The 17,478-nt window shown below is 46.4% G+C and overlaps 1 protein-coding gene across 2 annotated transcripts in view; it reads left to right on the top strand.

Moving 5' to 3' along the window:
* LOC134528540 (phosphoenolpyruvate carboxykinase [GTP], mitochondrial-like) overlaps positions 1–15,607 on the top strand; it is a 59,153-nt gene extending 43,546 nt beyond the window's left edge. For both annotated transcript variants that reach the window (XM_063362258.1, XM_063362257.1), the window contains exons 5-12: positions 76–337; positions 1,102–1,234; positions 5,040–5,253; positions 5,335–5,536; positions 6,234–6,432; positions 9,346–9,498; positions 10,769–10,969; positions 14,740–15,607. In XM_063362258.1, the coding sequence (XP_063218328.1) occupies positions 76–337; positions 1,102–1,234; positions 5,040–5,253; positions 5,335–5,536; positions 6,234–6,432; positions 9,346–9,498; positions 10,769–10,969; positions 14,740–14,844 (1,469 nt within the window). In that variant the 3' untranslated portion in view covers positions 14,845–15,607. The remainder of the gene's footprint in view (positions 1–75; positions 338–1,101; positions 1,235–5,039; positions 5,254–5,334; positions 5,537–6,233; positions 6,433–9,345; positions 9,499–10,768; positions 10,970–14,739) is intronic.
* The last annotated feature ends 1,871 nt before the right edge of the window (positions 15,608–17,478 follow it).

The raw sequence follows: 17,478 nt of genomic DNA, 5'->3' as shown, positions 1-17,478 counted from the left end.
AATTCCTAATAACTCACACAAATGCCCACAACGGGGTTTATCGCCGGACTGCAGTGTTCGCGCTTCCTCCGCCAGGCCGCACCATGTACGTGATCCCGTTCAGCATGGGGCCGCTGGGGTCGCCGCTGGCCAAGATAGGCGTCGAGCTGACCGACTCGCCCTACGTGGCGTGCTCCATGCGCGTCATGACGCACGTCAGCGCCGCGGTGTTGGAGGCCCTGGCAAGCGGCGAGCAGTTCGTGCGCTGCCTGCACTCTGTCGGCCGGCCGGCGCAACCTCGCGCCTCGGCGCGGCGCGGCTGGCCCTGCGACCCGGAGCGCACCATCATCCTGCACAAGTGAGCCATAGACTAGCGAGCACGTAGACTGTCCTGTCTTCCTGCACAAGTGAGCCATAGACTAGCGAGCACGTAGACTGTCCTCTCATCCTGCACAAGTGAGCCATAGACTAGCGAGCACGTAGACTGTCTTCTCATCCTGCACAAGTGAGCCATAGAGTAGCGAGCACGTAGACTGCCCTCTCTTCCTGCACAAGTGAGCCATAGACTAGCGAGCACATAGACTGTCCTCTCGCCCTGTACAAGTGTGCCATAGACTAGCGAGCACGTAGACTATCCTCTCACCCTGCACAAGTGAGCCATAGACTAGCGAGCACGTAGACTGTCCTCTCACCCTGCACCAGTGAGCCATAGACTAGCGAGCACGTAGACTGTCCTCTCAACCTGCCCAAGTGAAGCTGCAATAAATTATTATTTAATTGGCCTTTTGTTTTGTTCGTTATTTAGCGGTAGACGCTCACTTTAAGTTTAACTTCACAAGTAATGTCGCAGAGAGTAACTGACCCCGCTCATGGGCAGGAGTGTACTCGTATCGACACTGCTCAGAAGAGCAGAGCGCATCAGAGCGACGTGACTGTCTTGATGTCCCGAGTATTGGTCTGGCCTTGTGAATTGCAGTCACAGTCGCTGCGACTGTAAATATTCCCCATCGCTAGCTGACAGTCCACACTATAATTGTAACCGCAAATGTATACCAGTTTAAAGTGTTCTGTTGCGCCTGATGACCTGCGCGCACGCGTGTTCAACTGGCGATGTGTCCGCAGGCCTGACTCCAACGAGATCGTGTCATACGGCAGCGGCTACGGAGGCAACTCTCTGCTGGGCAAGAAGTGTCTGGCGCTGCGCCTCGGCTCGTGCATGGCCCGGCGGGAGGGCTGGCTGGCGGAGCACATGCTGGTAAGCCATGCCGCGTGGCCGGGCCGGTGGAGCACATGCTGGTAAGCCATGCCGCGTGGCCGGGCTGGCGGAGCACATGCTGGTAAGCCATGCCGCGTGGCCGGGCTGGAGGAGTACATGCTGGTAAGCCATGCCGCGTGGCCGGGCCGGCGGAGCACATGCTGGTAAGCCATGCCGCGTGGCCGGGCTGGAGGAGTACATGCTGGTAAGCCATGCCGCGTGGCCGGGCCGGTGGAGCACATGCTGGTAAGCCATGCCGCGTGGCCGGGCCGGCGGAGCACATGCTGGTAAGCCATGCCGCGTGGCCTGGCCGGCGGAGCACATGCTGGTAAGCCATGCTGCGTGGCCGGGCTGGCGGAGCACATGCTGGTAAGCCATGCCGCGTGGCCGGGCCGGCGGAGCACATGCTGGTAAGCCATGCCGCGTGGCCTGGCCGGCGGAGCACATGCTGGTAAGCCATGCCGCGTGGCCGGGCCGGCGGAGCACATGCTGGTAAGCCATGCCGCGTGGCCGGGCCGGCGGAGCACATGCTGGTAAGCCATGCCGCGTGGCCGGGCCGGTGGAGCACATGCTGGTAAGCCATGCCGCGTGGTCTTGCCGGTGGAGCACATGCTGGTAAGCCATGCCGCGTGGTCTGGCCGGCGGAGCACATGCTGGTAAGCCATGCCGCGTGGCCGGGCCGGCGGAGCACATGCTGGTAAGCCATGCCGCGTGGCCGGGCCGGCGGAGCACATGCTGGTAAGCCATGCCGCGTGGCCGGGCCGGCGGAGCACATGCTGGTAAGCCATGCCGCGTGGCCGGGCCGGCGGAGCACATGCTGGTAAGCCATGCCGCGTGGCCGGGCCGGCGGAGCAAATGCTGGTAAGCCATGCCGCGTGGCCGGGCCGGCGTAGCACATGCTGGTAAGCCATGCCGCGTGGCCTGGCCGGCGTAGCACATGCTGGTAAGCCATGCCGCGTGGCCTGGCCGGCGGAGCACATGCTGGTAAGCCATGCCGCGTGGCCGGGCCGGCGGAGCACATGCTGGTAAGCCATGCCGCGTGGCCGGGCCGGCGGAGCACATGCTGGTAAGCCATGCCGCGTGGCCGGGCCGGCGGAGCACATGCTGGTAAGCCATGCCGCGTGGCCGGGCCGGCGGAGCACATGCTGGTAAGCCATGCCGCGTGGCCGGGCCGGCGGAGCACATGCTGGTAAGCCATGCCGCGTGGCCGGGCCGGCGGAGCACATGCTGGTAAGCCATGCCGCGTGGCCTGGCCGGCGTAGCACATGCTGGTAAGCCATGCCGCGTGGCCTGGCCGGCGGAGCACATGCTGGTAAGCCATGCCGCGTGGCCGGGCTGGCGGAGCACATGCTGGTAAGCCATGCCGCGTGGCCGGGCCGGCGGAGCACATGCTGGTAAGCCATGCCGCGTGGCCGGGCCGGCGGAGCACATGCTGGTAAGCCATGCCGCGTGGCCGGGCCGGCGGAGCACATGCTGGTAAGCCATGCCGCGTGGCCGGGCCGGCGGAGCACATGCTGGTAAGCCATGCCGCGTGGCCGGGCCGGCGGAGCACATGCTGGTAAGCCATGCCGCGTGGCCGGGCCGGTGGAGCACATGCTGGTAAGCCATGCCGCGTGGCCGGGCCGGTGGAGCACATGCTGGTAAGCCATGCCGCGTGGTCGGGCCGGCGGAGCACATGCTGGTAAGCCATGCCGCGTGGCCTGGCCGGCGGAGCACATGCTGGTAAGCCATGCCGCGTGGCCTGGCCGGCGTAGCACATGCTGGTAAGCCATGCCGCGTGGCCGGGCTGGCGGAGCACATGCTGGTAAGCCATGCCGCGTGGTCTGGCCGGCGGAGCACATGCTGGTAAGCCATGCCGCGTGGCCGGGCTGGAGGAGTACATGCTGGTAAGCCATGCCGCGTGGCCTGGCCGGCGGAGCACATGCTGGTAAGCCATGCCGCATGGTCTGGCCGGCGGAGCACATGCTGGTAAGCCATGCCGCGTGGCCGGGCTGGAGGAGTACATGCTGGTAAGCCATGCCGCGTGGCCTGGCCGGCGGAGCACATGCTGGTAAGCCATGCCGCGTGGCCTGGCCGGCGGAGCACATGCTGGTAAGCCATGCCGCGTGGCCGGGCTGGCGGAGCACATGCTGGTAAGCCATGCCGCGTGGCCTGGCCGGCGTAGCACATGCTGGTAAGCCATGCCGCGTGGCCGGGCTGGCGGAGCACATGCTGGTAAGCCATGCCGCGTGGCCGGGCTGGCGGAGCACATGCTGGTAAGCCATGCCGCGTGGCCGGGCCGGCGGAGCACATGCTGGTAAGCCATGCCGCGTGGCCTGGCCGGCGTAGCACATGCTGGTAAGCCATGCCGCGTGGCCGGGCTGGCGGAGCACATGCTGGTAAGCCATGCCGCGTGGCCTGGCCGGCGGAGCACATGCTGGTAAGCCATGCCGCGTGGCCGGGCTGGCGGAGCACATGCTGGTAAGCCATGCCGCGTGGCCGGGCCGGCGGAGCACATGCTGGTAAGCCATGCCGCGTGGCCGGGCCGGCGGAGCACATGCTGGTAAGCCATGCTGGAGGCACTATAGTGCATTGGCGCGACAGCATCTGAACAAGTTATTCTCGCCCTCGTGACGAAGAAACTTAGACAATTAAATTATTAAATGTTTCTTTCCGTTACATGCACACAGACATGCGATAGCCATCAACGCTTGCTGGAGATGTTTAAAAGACATGTTTGAGAGTAAAGTGTTTGATTGAAATTTAACATTCAATTGGAAAAATCACTGCGGGTGAACATATTTAATATGTTGTACATATTAATTTAATAAACATAAAATATTACCAGCGCACTAGTGTAACAAAATGCTAGTGTTCATTTAAGTTACGTCCCATTACATTGCGTCTTCGCGCTATTGCGACTGCAGCATTAGAGCCAAGATTATTTAGTGGATTCATTTCACTCCAGGCTAGACTCAACTTGCTTATACATTAACAGGTCTTCTAGAGTGCTCATTGGGCGATAACCAGGTCACATACATTGGCTCAAGGCGTGCAATAGCTCCGTGGTCCTATCATCAGTGTGAAGCGTATGTACTGTATATGTGCTTCAAGTCTACTTTGCTACCCAATGAATCCTCTCAATAATAGTTGTGGCTGTACAGTATTTGCTATGTGGATAGCAAAACAATTTTTTGGTACAGTAAAGTTTAATGCTGATTCCTTGCAGATGCGTTGTTGTGCTTGTTAAACGATACTCACTTCATGACGGCAATTCTTTAACAGTTCTTCTTACTGTCTTATTTTCAAGCTATTAAACAAACTTCGAGTAGTCTAGTCAGGGTTGTATATGTGTTGGTGAGGCGGGATGACAAGTGCGAAGCTCGCTGGTGTTTCTAGCGCGGTATAGTATCTGAACTGGTGCGCAGTCTTCTCGTCATGCATAGAGCAACTATGAGATTCGAGAGATTATCATAACATTGTATGGCGGAGGAATGAAGATAAGGGTGTAATGCAAGACCCTTAACAGCTTTCAAGAATCCATACCGGGTTTGTACGTCTGAAAGTTACTCTGAAAACAAGAGTTTGATAAAAAAAACTGTTTGATAAAGACAGTTAGATAAAGACAGTTTGATAAAGACGATTTTATAAAGACAGTATGATAAAGACTGTTTGATAAAGACAGTCTGATAAAGACGGTTAGATAAAGACGGTTAGATAAAGACTGTTTGATAAAGACGGTTAGATAAAGACTGTTTGATAAAGACGGTTAGACAAAGACGGTTAGATGAAGACAGGGTGGTGCAGACGGGTTGACGTGCCGCAGATCCTCGGCATCACGACCCCCGCCGGCAGGAAGCGCTACGTGGCCGCCGCCTTCCCCTCGGCCTGTGGCAAGACGAACCTGGCCATGATGCAGCCGTCGCTGCCCGGCTACAAGGTGGAGTGCGTGGGCGACGACATCGCGTGGATGCGCTTCGACGAGCAGGGCCGGCTGCGCGCCATCAACCCGGAGCGGGGCTTCTTCGGCGTCGCCCCAGGTCGGTCCTGCCAGCTCGTGCACCAGACACACACCACGTCGACCCCGCATGCGCACGGAGGTCATAGTGCTGCTCCCACAGGCACGTCGAGCAGCACCAACCCCAACGCCATGAGGACCATCTTCAGCAACACGCTGTTCACCAACGTGGCGGCCACGAGCGACGGCGGGGTGTTCTGGGAGGGCCTGGAGTCGGAGCTGCCTGAGGGGGTCGCGGTCACCGACTGGCTGGGCCAGCCGTGGGAGAGGGGCAGCGGCCGCCCCGCGGCGCACCCCAACTCCAGGTGCGTCGGCAGACCCGCCCGGCGACCACAAGCGTAGCCAGGTTTTGTGCAAGAGGGGAGGGGGTCTTTAGTTAGAAGAATATATTTTGGCTGGGAATTGCAGCGGAGGCCGGTGGTTCTCCTCAGAAATATTTTCAAAAAGATGATGCTTTGAAACTAATTTTTTGGTTACTTCTTATAACCCTGAAATTCCAATATAAAAAATTATATTGATAAAGATAGTTTTTTTACAATATGTGCCTCTGCTTATGATTGTTAAATTCTAGGACGTGTTGAATGGTTTGCATATTGCATTAACAAAAATTGAGGCGTACTTGATTTATTTGAACCTGGTAAATGAGTTGCATTATTCTTGAGAAACCTTGTGGGTCCAATGGCACCACCTGCCCATCTCTGACTCAAACCATGCTAGCGGCAAGCGCGGCTTCAATGATCACTCCATCATTGTGATGTACGTATTTGTATTTTAAGCATGTTCATTTTATCCCAATGGTGTATTAAAGAGAGTGACATAAAGGACACATGCCCCTGCATATCCAAATTGTATTAGTGCAGAAATACCAAATGTGACCTTGGAAACAGGAAGCACTGCAGCGCAGTCTTGAGACACTGCCGGAATCCTCCAGAACACCTGGAGGCAAGTGTTCGCCGTGGAAGCCGGATCCAAGACCTCGGACGGGCTCTGATCACTCGACAGGTTCTGCACGCCGGCGGAGCAGTGCCCCATCATCGACCCGGTGTGGCAGGCGCCCGAAGGCGTGCCCATCGACGCCATCTTGTTCGGGGGACGGCGGCCGGAGGGCGTGCCGCTGGTGTACGAGGCGCTCAGCTGGCGCCACGGGGTGTTCGTGGGGGCCGCCATGAGGTCCGAGGCCACGGCCGCGGCGGAGCACAAGGTAGAATCCCCGCTGGCCTCCTCCGGTCCTCGGCCTGCTTCCCGGCGGGCCAGATCTTGTTGTGTGGTCAGAGAACCAGCATCTCCATTTGGACACTGGGGGCATCCTTCCTCGCAGCAATACTGTCCCCGCCAGGGCTTTACTGACCTGACTCCAGCCAGCACCAACCCACTGTACCGGCCCTTACACCCATAAGTAGGGACCGGAAAAATTCACGGGTTCAATGACTTCTAGGATGAACTCCATAGTTCTAAGTACACTCGGTCAAATGCCACCCACTCATTGTCTTATGAGGCGTCCCAACATAGCAGCCTGTGATTCGATAAAGCTTTGGTCGGGCGTTTCTTATTGGCCCAGAGTCATCCAGGTGAGTTGTGAGCCAATAGCAGAGGTATCACTGAGGTATAACTATTTGTATTTTAGCCTGTCGCGAAATGAATTCGCGAATTTTTCCGGTCTCTACCCATAAGTAGACTGCACCGTACTAGGTTCCACCAGGCTCATCCCAGTCCAGAGCCTCAGATCCGGAAGGGGATACGCTCATTCCAATCGCAATCAGAAAAGCTGATAGGACCCCAGCTATGTTTAAGAGGCTAGGCCACCCTTCCCAGCATCGACGCCACCAGCTTCCCCCCCCCAGTTCACTCAGCTAACTAGACAGTTGACTGTGCCCTGAACCCTTGGACACAGAACTGCTGGCGCCTACCCCGATCCAACACTTGTGTTTGGGACTGCTCAATCGCCCAGAAAACCTGTAGTCCGTTGGAGGACTATCCAACCACTCCTATCTTTCCAAGCCAGAACTGTGACGTCGCCATCCATTTCAACTCCTCACAGGACCAGGGAACACTCAAAGCTTGCTCCAAGCGATAGGGGTTTACAGCTGAAATTCCCCGTTTGCGACATAACTACCAATGCCGTTGTCTGTCCTCTCCATTACAATTTTATCCTTTTGTCTCTTCACAGTGAGACAGGCTTTTGGGACCCAACGGTCATTAAAGGCTCAGCAGTCGAACCCCCCCAGAATGGTTCAAAGGCACCTGCTGTTTCCTGCAGATTCAGCCCATTCACCATTTATGGTGCCCATTCAGACAATTTAGGATGCCCGAGGCAGGGATGCGAGAAGGCAGAGGATTGACGTTGGTGCTGAGATGCTATATTTTCGCATCGTTGCACCTTTTCCCTGGACCTGTTGTATTAGTCCAGGATAACTGGCAACAGCTATGACACTTCACTTAATGTTTAGTTTAATTTATTAATTTAAATTATTTTTTAAATAATGAAATAATTTATAAATTATAATGAAGATACGTCATATGTTCAGGAAAAATAATTATAAATACAATTTGTATCACTAATATTCAATAAATAAAAGTCTTTAATGATATGAACAACTATCCCATATCAATCACTAAAAGATAAGATTTAAAAGCACATACGTAATATTTATTTGTATGTGCCTTTTTTGTATGTAGCCTTTTTTTCATCCTGTGAAAATTTCGTTGGATAATGCGCGCGCATAGTAAAAATTCACTCATATTTTTTTACAAAACGCGCCTAAAGGATTATAACTTCAAAATATAAAAATATAAGAAAAAACTATACGTGACCAGATATTAAAATATTTAGGTACCATAGATATTAAACGGCTATGTAATTTTTAAATTATAATACTAATACAATTTTTTTAGCAGAAAAACATAAATGGAAGTACAGAAAGAAAACTGTTTAATGTTTAGTTGAATAATTACATATTTAGTACGTTACACGGGAACACAAATTTTTCTAGCTACAATTTAATTTTGGTATCACAGGAATCGAATTTTAGATCGGAACTTATTTTCTAAAGTATAGGCGGAATATAGATTAGTATTAAATTTAATATTTAATCACAAAATCAAAATTGGTTTGTTTTCTGAATTACATCCTTTCCTTTTATTTTTTTTATTTTATATTGGACAGCAAACATCTGACTGCCGTGCCAATTAGACCAAGGTGATACAAGGAGCGCATACAGGGGCGACCACCCTCCTTCCCCTTCCAAAGGGGGAAAAAAAATTAAAAATCCTGTAGCTAGAGAAAATTTCTATAATCCTCAAAAACTAATGTTAATTTGTCTAAAAAATAAATTTCGTTTTTTTTTTTTCCTATTTTATTTTCGTATGGCCCCGTGGACCTTACCCGGCGAAAGAATTGCACCTCTACACTTTGTTTTGAGCCACCAGTAAAGGTTATGTTCGTTCAGGATCATGAATTTATACAGGAGGATTTTTTTTGACGTGACAATGTCTAATAAATCGATGAACGCCGGCTGCACGCACGAAAAAGTGTCCCGTTTCGCACATTGTACCGTTACGCTGTGTCCCGTTACGCTCATTGTACGCTTGCGCCGCAATTATCTCTCTTCCACTCGATTGGAACAACCATCGATTTGACTTTTTCGAGGCACATTAAACTTGAAACACTCCCATTCGTTTCCTACTTTTCCTATCATCATCCTATCCTTAACAGAATAACACAGATTGGAAGAAGTTAAATAGCAAACATGTATAAAAGTTATAGTTAAAATAATCTGTTCGTTAAAGTAATAAACATATTTGAATTAATGAGTGCAAATAAAAGTAAATTTATCAATTAAATAGTAGATTTCATTTCACTCCTTCTTTGTATCCATTCAAAATAGTGATAATTCAATAAAAATGATTCAATTTTATTAATAAAAGTATGCAATCATTTCATGAATGTTTTGTTATGACGTTGTCATGTTAAACTATCGTCCGTAAACCGTTTTTAAAGACAACCAAATTGTTTTCATAGTGGAAATGTTTTTTGTTACATCAAGACCTTACATCAACAAAATTAAGATATGTGCTTGTGCAAACACATCTTGAGAACTGTGGTCCTGTTGTTTAGGGCAAAGTGATCATGCACGATCCGTTTGCGATGCGGCCATTCTTCGGATACAACTTCGGCCAGTACCTGGCCCACTGGTGCAGCATGGAGCGTAGGGGCGGGTCCAAGATGCCGAAGATCTTCCACGTCAACTGGTTCAGGAAGGACAGCCAGGTGTGTATCGCCCAGTGTTCAGCCATCAGCTGCACTCGGCTTATCAATAGTACCTATCAAGTTTTTTTTGTAAGGTTGAATATTGTTTTTCTTTTTTTTTTTTTTTTCAAACAGGAAAATATTTTGATAAATTGACGATGATCGCGCAAAATGACGCTACTATCTTATAAGATAAATATGGATTTTTGCCCAAAACTGGCCTAAAAATCTAACCTATAAATTTAAATATTTCAGGCCATTGCTTTTTTTTGTTCTTTTACTTAATGGTTTGAGAAAGTGTGTGAGTTTATATATATACATAATCAGTAACGGAATATATTGTTCACTTCCCTGCACTTGAAGGGTGATCAGGCTTCATTGAATTTATTCTTCAAATGCTAATGGACAGCCCGTAGTGAAGATTACATGTAATATTGTTCGGCCCAACACGGCATGGGGCTAGCAACCCTGGGCACTTGTTGAAGTCAACATCCGTGAATCTGTGTAATGATTACAGCAGTTACAGTTGCTCTTGTGAAGCTATCATATATTTTCTCCCGAACATAGAAGCCTGTTAAGGGAGTGCCTCCCATTTCAGGTCCAAGATTTTATATTTACAGTAATTACAGATACACTTGTAGACTATTGCAATTGTTTAACTTTCACGAAATGGAAAAAATATATACAGCGCATACTTATTGCATAATTAGCTACCAAAGTTATATTTTTTTAACGTTTTTGGGTTGTACAAATAAGAAGAATTTAATTTATTGCAGAACTGAAACTTTTTAGGTTTCACTGCAATACCACTGGCTACTTCAAGAAATGGTTTGAATTTATTTCAGAAAATATTAATTAATTTTACCTGGCATTTCAAAATTCTCAAATTTGTTACGATTTTCGACAGTCAAGAAACATGAAATGAGTTTTTGTGACTGAAATGCAAACCATATCATGAAGTAGCCAGTGGCATTGCAGTTAAACCTAAAAAGTTTCAGTTCTGCAATGAATTGAGTTCTCCTTATTTGTACAACCCAAAAACGTAAAAAAAAAAAAAAAAAAAAGTAACTTTGACAGCTAATTATGCAAAAAGTATGCGCTGTATACATATATTTTTCATTTTTTAGGACGTTAAACAATTGGAAAAGTCTAAAAGCTGATTAGTGATTAATATAAATATAAAATCATGACCTGAAATGGGAGGCACCCCCTGAACGAGGTTTGAAAGCACGGGGGAGCTGAGTGCTGGAAGGTCCCGCACGTGGCCTGAGGGACGTGTTGTGCGCGGCAGGGCCGGTTCCTGTGGCCCGGCTACGGCGAGAACTGCCGGGTGCTGGACTGGGTGCTGAGGAGGGTGGAGGGGGAGGACATCGCCCTCGGCTCTGCGGTCGGCCTGCTGCCCAAGCCCGGGTCGCTGCGGCTGGACGGCCTCCGGGAGACCCCGGACCTGCAGCAGCTCTTCAGTCTGCCCAAGAGCTTCTGGGCGCAGGAGGTACCGCATGAACTCCACAGTTCTACGTAAACTCGGTCAAATGCCACCCACTCATTGGCTGCTGTCTTGTGAGACGTCCCAACGTAGCAGCCTGTGATTCGATAAAGCTTTGGTCGGGTGTTTCTCATTGGCCCAGAGTCATCCAGGTGAGTTGTGAGCCAATAGCAAAGGCAGCATTGAGGTATAACTGTTTGTATTTTAGCCTATCGCGAGATGAATTCGCGAATTTTTCCGGTCTCTGTCTATACGGAGTCAGGCCACGGAGTGATCAGGTCTGAGGCAGCCAGGCTGCAAGCACAGATAACACGAGTACAATAAGAATGTAATCTTGGTTTTCAGTTGGCGCAGTGGTATTTTTTTTCCATCTCTTATTCAGTGTAGATTATTCCGTGTCACTCCGTCATTCGCCCGGCCGGTAAATGGCACCTTTTAAGGAGGATTAGGGCTCGCCATCCTGCAATTCCAAATATTTTTTATACCGCTGGTTTTTGGTTTTGACATGGCATAGAACTTAGCTTTGGTTAATTGTTGAAGTCAACACTCGTGAAGAGGTGTGGTTATCAGGACAGTTGAAGTCACCCACGTGAAATAATAAGTTATTTCTTCGCGGTGCTTTCAGGCTAGAGACTGCCAGTAAATATGCGGTTGAAACAATGTATTTGAGTTCCGGGAGAAATGATTTATGCCTTAACATGCCAAAAATTGGGATACATAGTTCAAATTGGAATTATTTGCAAAATGATGGAAAAATCCAAGATAGTAGGGCGTAATCCCCATTAAAGTTAATCTAATTTAGGCTTACGATAACAGATCACTATCTATGTCTAGAGACCGGAAAAATTCGCGGATTCATTTCGTGATAGGCTGAAATTCAAACATGTGTACAATTCTGCTGGTTCTGCTATTGGCTCGCAGTTTAACTGGAGCTCTCTGGGCCAATGAGAGACTATCGACCAAAAGAAGCGTCGAATCACAAGCTACCCAGTGGAGACGCCTCACAATTTAGTACCCAATGAACACGCGTGTTTACTTGAGAAATGCAGAGGATAATGGAGGCTATCCTACAGGTCATTGAATCCGCGAATTTTTCCGGTCCCTATCTATGTCTTAAAGCAAATTTTTCCCAAAAGTCTTGCTGGGAATGACACCTTAGATCAGCTCGAAAGATCGGAAAAAATTACGGAATCTGGAGACTTTGCTATAATTCCAAGGCCCCTGCGGTACCGCTGTCTAACAGTTTCTGCTTCACAGTGTCCACCTTGTTAGTGCTGATCGCTGCAGCAGTCTGGTGCAGGCTGGCAGTCAGTGCGACGGTTTGTGGGTTCGAGTCCCGGCTTAAGGCATGGGTGTTAATTTATACTGTCTGAATTTTTCACAAAAATAATGTAAAAGTCAATAAAACTTTCAAATTAAAAAAAACAATGGATTTAGTTAGCTATTTGGTTATAAATATTATCAATGACCCAAACACTGACAAAAAAAATCTTTCGTTTTTAATATAGAAATTAAAAGTGGCGTGAGCTCTTGGTTGGTGAACCAAAATTATCGAGTTGGATTCTCAACCGAGTCTGGAATGTTTCACTAGTGGAAAATTCCTTCCCAGGGTTCAGGAATCGGTGTTGTGTCGGAAGGCAACGGCGAACCACTGCCGGTTCACTTTGCCTCGTCAGCTCCAGTCGTGCCGTGGTCAACTCCCTGTGGCGATGCCTGGGGTGTAGTTCAGCTTCTGGGGTGATCACCCCTTCACCCCACTACCACCACCACCATCACCATCATCATCATCAACAACATAGAGTTGCTAACCCTTTCGACAATAATGACAAATATTTAACATGAATGCAAACTGCTAACACCAAAGTTATCTAAACTTAAATCCAGGGACGTGAGTGTACACGAGGGAGGGGGGAGGGGGGTTGTATACCCAAAATTCCTAAAATAATCTATCATCCCCCAACATCAAAAATATATAATTTTAAAGCAAACAGTGGGCAAGGTTGTTCTATTCCCCCCCAAAAAATTAAATTCTGTATACGCTTCTGATTACATCCTGTTCGTACACACAAGTGCTGACGTGATAAATAAAAGTTTAATTATCATCATAGGTTACATACATGTCTTGAATCTGGAATGATATCGCAAAGCGAAGACTTGCTTCTCTTCAGAGGGATAGTTTTGCTGTCAGTACTTGTCAGACTGTCCTTATATCTCTCATAGACATTTACTCGAATAAGGACAAAACAGAAAGTTTAAGTCTTCATTTATAGTTATAATGTGTTTTATTTTCAACCCTCAAATAAAAACTGTGTGTGTTTTTCTTTTAGATTTTTGTTTAACCACTTTATAGCACTCATTATCTGGAATACAATTAATATACTTCTTTAGATGACTTTCTAATAGAAAATTATTTATGCATGTAGAGAGAAAATAAGGATAGCTAATACTAAAAAAAGAATTGCCAATATAAGATATACATATATGAATTGCAAGTTAAGTGCAAAATTTTTTCACCTTGGTTAAATACTCTGGTGGTACATGGAATATATCGTTTGCCCAAAATAAGAAAATTTTAAATAATATCTTTCTTTATAAACCTTCATGAATGTTTCTTAAACCTTTTACGTTGTAATATGATTATTTCACATCCCTACATAAAAGTGTTAGTTATCACGTGCGGAGTGGAGAGCTCCGGAAGAAAGAAAGCGACTTGAAAACTGCTCAAGGTGTCAGAGTGGTGACCGTTTACGAAAAGCATTTAAGAAAACCCTGAGGGCGGATGAGTGGTACTATTTCTGTTTTTAATTTTTAAACTGTGTTTTTAGGAGTGAAAATGGCTATAACGTATGTTCTTATAATTTTGACGTGACAACGTCTAATAAATCGATGAACGCCGGCTACACGCACGAAAAAGTGTCCCGTTACGCACATTGTCCCGTTACGCTATGTCCCGTTACGCTCATTGTACGCTTGCGCCGCATCTATCTCTCTTCCACTCGATTGGAACAACCATCGATTTGACTTTTTCGAGGCACATTAAACTTGAAACACTCCCATTCGTTTCCTACTTTTCCTATCATCGTCCTATCCTCAACAGAATAACACAGATTGGAAGAAGTTAAATAGCAAACATGTATAAAAGTTATAGTTAAAATAATCTCTTCGTCAAAGTAATAAACATATTTGAATTAATGAGTGCAAATAAAAGTAAATATATAAATTAAATTGTAGATTTCATTTCACTCCTTCTTTGTATCCATACAAAATAGTGATAATTCAATAAAAATGATTCAATTTTATTAATAAAAGTATGCAATCATTTCATGAATGTTTTATTATGACGTAACGTTAAACTATCGTCTGTAAACCGACTTTACAGACAACCAATTTTTTTAGGCATGAAACACACTCAAGTAACTTGCATTACACCTTTATCGACATTTCTCCGCCATGTAATGGCATGGTTACCGCTCAGATGTAATTGCTCCACGCACAACGTGAATGCAGTGCGCCAGTTGCTTAGAGCGAGCGCCGCACTTATCATCCCGCCTCACTAACACATGTACAACCCCTACTAGGCGGGCCATACCAAGTAAAGTGGCGGTGCTATTGGCTCGAAGTTGTGATGTTCTGAAATGCTCCACAACTCGTTTTCTGATGCGTAAATGCAATAAACGTTAATTTAGTGATTGTGTACACATCAGATTCTCTTTGAAACATGCAGTGGGTGTGTTCACGGTGAATGTCATGTGATGGTAAGTGTCACTTGTTGACAGGTGGAAGACATTGGAAGGTACTTCGAGCAGCAAGTGGGAGAGGACCTTCCAGGGGAGATCAGCGAAGAACTGCAAGCCCTGAGGCAAAGGATCGCCCAAATGTGATTGCCCGCCGCCGTTTTAATTTTTGGACTTATTTTACGTAAACATTAAATGTGTACAACATGCGAAGTACACGTTGTAACTGTTCTGTCCTTGAAGAAGACTGTGTTGCTCTTTTAACTATTGACTGCCTGCGAGATTAGTGGTAACAAAACCTTTCGAGGTTCACCAGCGAAATTTTTGACTTGTGTATGTACAAAATACGTTTTACAACACGCTTCTAGCTTTGCTATAATGTAAAAGATTCAACTGCTTCAATTTTTGGAAATTCAATCATGGGTTGTATGTAAACAGTACAAACGATTATTATTGTCGCTGGTGAAAATGAGCGAAGTCGAGTTTAGAACATGAAGTACTAACTTCCCATCACAGTCCGTTTGGCGGGAACAAATTATTTCAGAATAGTTGAACTATAAGTTTTTAAGGGTAACTGATATTGCTAAACTGATTTATTTGGATACTGCATTTTGTGTTGATGAAGCATTCGACTAAGTTGCAGTTCATCAGGAAAGTAGTCAAGCTAAAATGTTCTATGAATTGCTGTTTGCCCTATCAAAGACAGGAAGATTTTGTATTTTTCTTCAAATCTGCCAAAGGCATAAAAACGTACTCAAGAAGTGATTCTTTTTCTTAATGTCAGCTTTGAAATTTTGTCAAACAAGCAAGTGATAAATGTATGTGTTGTGTATGTGTATACATAAATATTGATTTCTTATGCTACGGTATTTTATAATTAAAAATAAAATTGTGTACAGTATATCCAATATTCATTTGTTCCTTAATCTTAGGGACAGGAAAAATTCGCGGCTTCAATGACCTCTAGGATGAACTTCATAGTTCTACGTACACTCGGTCAAATGCCACCCACTCATTGGCTGCTGTCTTGTGAGACGTCCCAACGTAGCAGCCTGTGATTCATATAAAGCTTTGGTCGGCTGTTTCTCATTGGCCCAGAGTCATCCAGATGAGTTGTGAGCCAATTGCAGAGGCAGCACTGAGGTGTAACTATTTGTATTTTAGCCTATCGTGAAATGAATTCGCGAATTTTTTCCGGTCTCTACCTATTCTCAAACAATCTATGAGCCCGCACTTCGCTACGACAGTCCACAGGCCGAACACCAGCACAGCTCACATGCTCGCCCCTCCTCCAGGGTACGCCACTGTCGCCGCAAGAGCCCGTTGCCATGGGCACTCACAAGGCATAGACAGTGCATGAGCCCGCAGACATGGAAAAAAGAAAGCACCAACAATGAAATGGCGAAAATTTCAACATTAGTAGTTCAATTCTGTTTTAGGGTTGGTTTTCTCGAAATATCACCCAGTCAGTGACCTTCTTCGTGTTTCGAAGGTCAAGAGTGCAGAATTTCAACGAGATCGGATTAGAACTGTAGATCTGTATGTAGAACAAACAAATGGAAAATTGTTGGAACTTGTAGTTTAATGTCTCTTTGTATGTTTATTTTTTTCTCTTTGGTTATTAAAAAATGGCTACCCTTCTAGTTGTTACCGTTTCACGCGAACGTGGCCCGAATCGGTAACTGTCTCGCTTTAGTTAGGGTTTATTTTGTTAAGTTGGTAATTATTTTTATTTATATTTGGCCCTCTCTGACGAGCGTGTGCACGGTTGTCAGCCCTGGTCTTGAACGTAGAGGCCAGCCGGTGAAATAGTATAAATTAAGCTGAGTGCACAATTGAAAATCAAAATAAGTTACAGTGCGCACAAGATTTGACCGCCATGTTTTCGAACCTACCGATTCACAAGAGCACACAGAACGGACGTGTGCGTGGGAGGGGAATGACTATGTTATTTATATTACCAACGCATGGCACAACAGCCATGCAACCACAGTTGGTTGGTTTGCAAGCTAGCCTGGCGCCCTCGCGGATAGATTTCAACCATCCATCACCAGTCATCCACTAGGCTCGCCCCGGGTTTCAGCCTCGATGCCGTGGGTTATGGCGACTACTCAACAGGTTATGGACCCAGAGCATGATAATTAATTATTATAATTATATACAGTGCCTGTGCTCAGAGCAGTGTATGAACAAATAAAAATGTGTACTTTTGCATAAGGTATACAATTTCATCCAACAGAAATAATCTAACCTAAACTTAATATTTGATGTGTTTAAAAAAATGAATTATTTGTAAAATTATTTTTTTCCCAAGATTTAAAATAAAGGTAGGTAACTGTAATTGTTAGAACAAAATAGAAAGGTCGTTTATATTTTATTTTGAACACTTAATAAATAATACACCATTTAAAGTAACCGAATTAATTTGATAAAGTTTCTCATTTCACTCATTTGTAATATTAATATATTAAAATAATAAAATATGTGGTTGTGTGTCAAACTGCAGTTTCTATGAACATAAATAATTGCATATAACATAACGAATATTTAAGAAATGAATTTTTTTCTTTCTTTTTGAATTATATATGTTTAACAAAATTAACTTGGTACAACCTATAAACGAACAAAATAGAATGCAATTGTATTTCTAACGAACTTTAATAAAGTAACATTTAGTTTAACTGATCGAAGTTCGTGAAACAGTAGAAATGTATGGTGAAGCGTAAAAGCTTAACAGTAGTTTAAAAAGGAGAGGTAGTTTTAAACAAAACTTAGTTAATA

Source organism: Bacillus rossius, chromosome 1 (assembly GCF_032445375.1).
Source record: "Bacillus rossius redtenbacheri isolate Brsri chromosome 1, Brsri_v3, whole genome shotgun sequence".
NCBI lineage: Eukaryota > Metazoa > Arthropoda > Insecta > Phasmatodea > Bacillidae > Bacillus > Bacillus rossius.
Note: the sequence above shows the minus strand (reverse complement) of the source record. Positions and strands in the feature narration are given on the sequence as shown.